Source organism: Eschscholzia californica, unplaced genomic scaffold, assembly GCF_041429995.1.
Source record: "Eschscholzia californica isolate CP2 unplaced genomic scaffold, dmEscCali1.0.p SCAF_5, whole genome shotgun sequence".
Taxonomy (NCBI): domain Eukaryota; kingdom Viridiplantae; phylum Streptophyta; class Magnoliopsida; order Ranunculales; family Papaveraceae; genus Eschscholzia; species Eschscholzia californica.
In genome coordinates, this window is record NW_028238472.1 from 12,538,698 (window position 1) to 12,545,240 (window position 6,543).

Genomic DNA, 6,543 nt, shown 5'->3' on the forward strand with positions numbered 1-6,543 from the left:
TGGAAATCACATTCCCGTAACGTGATCCTGGGAATCAGATTACTGTAGTTCGATGTTTGGTTTGATTAGGAACGAGAATTTGATTCATGACATATTCCTAATTAGATGTTTGGTTCGTATAGGAATAGGATTGTAAATATTTGTAAAAGTTTATTTTTACCGTTACTTAAACTACATAAAATACACATCAACTTTGTTATATATTAAAATCAATATGGTTTATTCAAATTCTTAGATATGAAATAATAACACGATACACCAAAGGGTTAGAATTTAAAGATAATAAATAAAAGTCTTAATAAAAATTTATCTAAAATAAATTTTTTTTTAAACCTAAATTATCTAAATTTAAATTTTGTTCGGAGGAATAAGAATCACAAATCCACCCCCCCTCTGGGTTTGCTATTACCCCTTCTTGAGAGAATCACATTTTCGGACCCACACCATTCCCACAAGCCAAACAACGCTCTGGAATGTTATTACCGGGAATCACATTCCATTCCCACGCCATTCCCGCACATCAAACATGGCCTTAGGATTTATATACATGAAGATGATTAATTTTTAAAGAGAAAGAGAAAGAGAGAGGGAAAAGAGGAGAACGAGACGAAGAGAAGAAGAAAAAAGAAGAAGGCAGGGACAGAGGCCGATAAAGATGATTATGGTAGTCGTGAGAAGTTGTGGTAGTGGAAAGCGAAGCGAAGACGACGAAGATTAGGGGGCAACAGACTACTCAGTAAATGTTTGGACCGAAAAATAAATATGCCCCTTGAATCGATGATTAAGTCATTATTACGTAGAGATTTTTCTTTATTCCAAGTATCCAACAAATCATTGAGATAAAAATCCAGGAGCATAGTTCATCTTTGTATTTTATTACAGTCATGTAATCCTAGAAAAGAAATAGGCCATTATACAATATAGAATACGAAAATAAAATGTTCAGAACTGTATTGATAATCTCAAAGCTTCTGGTTGAAGGTATTGAAAATCTTATCAGCAGATACCAACAATTCGAGGAACACGAGACGTATCTCCTTCCTTTGCTTCCAATCTCATAGTTCCAGCAACAGTGCCTATTTTGTACTTAACAAGAGAAGCAAATCCCAAATCTCTATTGTTTCTTTTTCTCTTTACAATTTTTAAGTGCAAATTCTTTGTTTGGTCTAGTTTGATTTTTAGGGTAGACCAAATGAATTGAAGAAACAGCAAAATCTACAATTTGGTATTCAAAGAGATTTTGAATCCAGAGGTGGGTTTCAATGGATGAAGGTGTTTCAGTTGTACAGGTTCTTCTACTCTTAATATGGTGGATTTAATGAGAATTCCTACTCTTAGATCTCTTGTGATTTTTAATGGAGGAAAATTGTAAAGTGGGTTTTCTGAGAAAGTTTATTTCCAAATGTGGGTTTCTGTTCTGTTGAGATTTGATTTGAATTCCATATTGTCTTTCCTAAGATGAGTCTTGTGGAAATTGTAAATACCTGGATTTGGGTATTGAAGAGAATCCAAAATCTTAGGTTCCAAATTTTTTGGGATTTTAGCTGAAAAATGGAATTATTTAGAATTTGTTTACTGAGCTAGGTTTTGTAAACATTGGTAGATAGCTCAATTTGGGTACTCAACTTAGGAAATCAATTTTGTGGTAGGTTTCCTTTTGATTATAGTTCATATTTCCTGGTTTTTGTTCTGTCTTGTTTTTCGATTGAAGTTTTTCTTAGTATTTTAAAGCATTTCATTACATAATCGTATAGTACGAAAGTAGGTATATCGGGGTGTCACAGCTAGAGAGTGATGGAACATATTGTTGCCCTTAATTGTATGTTATGAAGTATGAACACATATTAACTAGTGAGATAAGCAAAGAGGGAGGGAAGGGGAAAATGGGATAATTTTGAATTTCTAGGGGTGCTCCAAACTTGTCATGTCGAACGATTATTCCCATTGTGAGTAGTATTCAAACTCGTTATCTAAGAAAATAACGGTTTATTGTGATTTCATTGTGTGAAAGGCCAATGATATAGTAACATTTTTAGTTCTCCGTCTTCATTATATCCTTTTCTTCTTGTAGGACACCTTTATACTTTGGGATGGTGGGTATTGTTTTAATGTTGGGATTTTCTTCTTTAAAGGTCTCTTAGCATGGGTGTTAGCAAATCCGAAGGGAAGGGCGAAGTTCTAACTCTATCACTTGCTCCTTTTGTCACCTATCTGCCTTATTTTCCTTGTCACTGTGAGAATCATTATCTCCTTGTGAGTTGTGAACACCTTATCGACTACTATACAAAAATCATGATATTATCATCACCCTATTTTCTCAAACCATGACTATCGAAAGCCAAAGTTACCTTGCTCCATGAAAATCCCATGAACACATTCCTAATGTTGTTTACTTCTTGTGCAGATTCACCTTTGCTTTATGGCCAATCTGGATTTTCTTGACTTCTCCTCTTCTGGTACTTCCTGGATTCATACTGTTCAATTTTCTTGGCTGTTAAATTTTTTGTTGAGCTAATGACCTACTATCCTAGTATTGCAGTTCACACTATTTATGACTTGCATGGTTATAATTCCCTACTTAACAATCAGAAAGGTCAAGCCAGCAGCTGATATTTTTCGTACAGACTAAGCTTGTGCCAGTGGTGAATGGGTGAGCCTCCCTCGGCCAATTCACTTTAAGTACGGTTCTTCTAAACCAGGTAATCACATTCATGCCAAATATTTCTTTTTTCAAAATTGCCTTCCTAAACTGGTTCGATAGGTATATTTGGTTGAGTGCAACTTAGGGATTGTTTTGGGGTATACATACACATTAGGATTTTAAAGGAAGAAATTTTAGCTTTACCATGTGTAATCTTTACTGTTTGATGTAAATATGATTGATTCGAGAGTGTCTTGGTAAGATCTAATGCTGCAAATCAATTGACTAAATATTTTGTTAGTCAAGATCGTTTGTTATTACATATGTCATTTGCTCTGGTTGATAAGCTAGGTATCGATTCATGAAAATATGGTGCTGTTATACTTAGGTGCCATGCCGGAAACCTACCTTAAAATATGGTGCCGGATAACCCGATTTTGATTCCATTATGTGCATATCTTGTTGTCCTCAAAACCAATAAAAATGGGTCTTCCATTAGAGGGTAAAATTGGAAAAGAAATATGTGGTAACTCTGTTTTTTAAGTTGTTAAAAGGGTGGTTAGGTGGTCAAATTGGGGGTCAAAATAGTGAGCTGGTCACCTCTTTGGGGTAAACCGTAATTAGCCCTTAGTATCTACCTGAAAAATATGACATAAAAAGAGAGCACCAGCAGCCCAAACAGATTTACCTTCTAACTCCATTTCCAACCCAAGAACTTGAAGTTTCTCACCATTTCTTCATTGGATGCAATTTCTATAGTTTTCTCTCTCTAGGGTTTATGATACTTGATTGATATTATTTTCATCACAAGTTGATCATTATCGATTGAATATGGAGAAACCATCAGAAGGAAGTAGCAGTATGAGTGTTAATGATGATCAAGAATGTAATAAAGCTAATGATGATTTCTTGCCTAGGGTTCCGAGAGGAATTTACTTTCAACCTTCAGATGAAGAACTGATTAATGATTATCTGTATAGGAAGGTTAATAATCTTCCATTCCCATTGAATAAAATCAATGAAGCTGATGTCTACTCAGTTTCTCCTGATCAGTTGATTTCAACAGGTTATTATGCTTCTCTATCTCTTTCTCTCTTCTTTTTATTTTTGGTAATTGAGTAATTCAGGACCTAATTACTGACAATCAAGAAGATAATCAAGAAGATAATCTTTGTGTTTTTAAATTTATAAACTTTGTTAAGAGACAGAGGGCAATGCTCTAATATATTGGTTGTAGGTAATTACAAGCAATATGAAGGCCATTCAGAGATGTATTTCTTTACATCGACAGAAAGAGAATATCCGAAAGGAAAGAGGCCAAGAAGAGATGGTTGGTGGAAGGCTACTGGATCAGACAAGATCATACATTGTGTACATGGCAACGAAATTGGTCGCAAGAAAGTTCTAGTTTTTCACAATGGAAAAGATGGACTTGAGACTGATTGGGTCATGCATGAATATGATCTCTCTGACAAAGATGACAAGAATGACAAGACCAAGGTACATATTTTAATCTCTAGCTAGCTATTATTATTACTTCTAAGTTGCATGAATTTGGAGCAAAGATTCATTTTTGTTTATATAAACCATGCAAATTGGGTTGGGCTATTGAGGCTTTGCTTAGGCATAAAACTGCTGTCTTCCTTAACTCTATTGAGACAGTAATTGGGATCCATCCTCTCACAAAAAAAAATTCAGCCTTGTAGATACCAAGCCACTATCCTTGCCTAATCCGGCCAGAACAGGTGGCCAAACTAGATTAATCTCTCTCTAAATCACGCTCAATGACATACCCGGCCGGGATTCAGCTGGGATAGTGGTTGGCCATAAGGTCATTTTCCAAAATATTTGTCTACATGTCCCTTCTCCAACCTATGTGGGCTATTTTACAAGTTCAAAACTTAGGTTATAAAATTTAGGTTTGGGGTTTGGTTTATTTGAAATCTGACTCATGTATATTCTTAATTTCTGATGCAGTTTGAAAGAACTGTTCTCTGTAAGATTTATAAGAAACCTGATAATGCTGAAGAATCAGTAATGGAAAAACTGAATCATCCATTAATGGAGGTTGAAGATCAGATAGACGTCCCTGCCGAAGATCCCATGAATTTGAATAATCCAGAGAATGTCGAGATTCCGTTGAACAATGATGTTGCTTCTGATCCGATGTATGTTGAGTATTCGGTGAACAACTCTGCATCTGCAACTTCAAATGGGATGACAAATGTAGATTTAACTCTTCGGATGACAAGTGCAGCTCCAAATCGGCTGAACTTGAACAATCCGCCTCCGGTGACAAATGCAGCTTTAAATCAACGGATGACAAGTGCATCTCCAAATTCGATGACGTTGGACAATTGGGGGAAAAATGTAGATTTAACTCTTCGGATGACAAGTGCAGCTCCAAATCGGCTGAACTTGAACAATCCGCCTCCGGTGACAAATGCAGCTTTAAATCAACGGATGACAAGTGCATCTCCAAATCCGATGGAGTTGGACAATTGGGGGAAAAATGTAGATTTAACTCTTCGGATGACAAGTGCAGCTCCAAATCGGCTGAACTTGAACAATCTGCCTCCGGCGACAAATGCAGCTTTAAATCAACGGATGACAAGTGCAGCTCCAAATCTGCTGAACTTGAACAATCTGCCTCCGGTGACAAATGCAGCTTTAAATCAACGGATGACAAGTGCATCTCCAAATCGGCTGAACTCGAACAATCTGCCTCCGGCGACAATTGCAGCTTTAAATCAACGGATGGCAAGTGCAGCTCCAAATCTGATGAAGTTGGACAATCAGATGAAAAATGCAGCTTTCAATCTTCGGATGACAAGTGAAGCTCCAAATCCGATGGACTTGAACAATCTGCCTCCGGTGACAATTGCAGCTCCAAATCCGATGAAGTTGGACAATCAGGTGACAAATGCAGCTTTAAATCTTCGGATGACAAGTGCAGCTCCAAATCCAGTGAAGTATAATGTTTCTTCTGACCAGAAATACTTCAACTATGAGGCAAACAATTTAACTTCAAGTGGGATGAACTTAGACAATCCAGTGACAAACGCATCATCAGATCCGATAACTATAAGTTCAGATGGATCGAGTGACGATGACGAATGAAGGTCAGAATGATAATAAGCAGGCGACAAATGAAAATTGTTTAAGTTCAGACAACAATAAAGTCATGAGGAGTGAAGGTGATCAGAATAATAATAATAACACTAATGATCCCTTCTGAATGGAGATTTTTTAGATAGCAGTGAAGATCTCATCCGTTCTCCTGTCAAAGCAAAAGAACTTACAGATACTGTGCCCTAAAAAGGGGTCAAAATAGACTAAAATCTGACTTGGACTGTTCAATTTGTCTCTCTTTATTTGTTTCTGTAAACAGTTTAGTAAGTTGGGTAAATAAAAATACTAATCTTTTGGCTATGATGTTCTCTTTCAAGAATCAACTTCCAAATTCTTCATTAGTGGTTGAAATAAAGATAAATTATAGGAATGTAGGAAAGGAAAGTCCATTAACGGCGATTTCGGAATCAATAGAGGACAAGAAGAAGAAACCTATCTTGAAAAAAAGACTGAAATATTTTAAGAAATTAAGGGTCGTTATGAGAATACTAAAAAAACAACTACTTCAAGATTCATCAATGGAGGAAAGAAACATAAATAATACAAAGAATGGAGATGGGAAGTCCTCTATTGGCGATTTGAAAACTAGTTGAAAGAATTCTATTGAACCATTTTCTTCTCGTTTTTCTACTGTAGACGCTTATATAGAGGGTGGCGAGGGTGATAGTCTAGACTCTTCCCATCCTTGTACTTTATTTTACATTCTCTTGAAGGATGGAGTTTTAGGAGACAAACTAAACCCAATGATAAAGCGAAAGAAGCTACAAAAA

General features: G+C 36.2%; 1 protein-coding gene across 7 annotated transcripts; it reads left to right on the plus strand.

The window, feature by feature from the left end:
* The first annotated feature begins 894 nt into the window (after positions 1-894).
* Positions 895-6,073, plus strand: LOC147537162 (uncharacterized). 7 transcript variants are annotated; one of them, XM_086639210.1, is made up of 7 exons: positions 895-1,030; positions 1,210-1,649; positions 1,833-2,233; positions 2,405-2,456; positions 3,559-3,707; positions 3,879-4,141; positions 4,619-6,073. In XM_086639210.1, the coding sequence occupies exons 6-7, from the start codon at positions 3,911-3,913 to the stop codon at positions 5,759-5,761; spliced, it is 1,374 nt and encodes a 457-aa protein (XP_086495336.1). In that variant the 5' UTR covers positions 895-1,030; positions 1,210-1,649; positions 1,833-2,233; positions 2,405-2,456; positions 3,559-3,707; positions 3,879-3,910; the 3' UTR covers positions 5,762-6,073. The 7 variants fall into 7 exon arrangements, with proteins under 7 accessions (XP_086495336.1, XP_086495332.1, XP_086495333.1 ...); XM_086639206.1 differs by having other exon boundaries at positions 3,622-3,707; XM_086639207.1 differs by having other exon boundaries at positions 906-1,030; positions 1,833-2,253; positions 3,622-3,707.
* Positions 6,074-6,543: the final 470 nt, after the last annotated feature.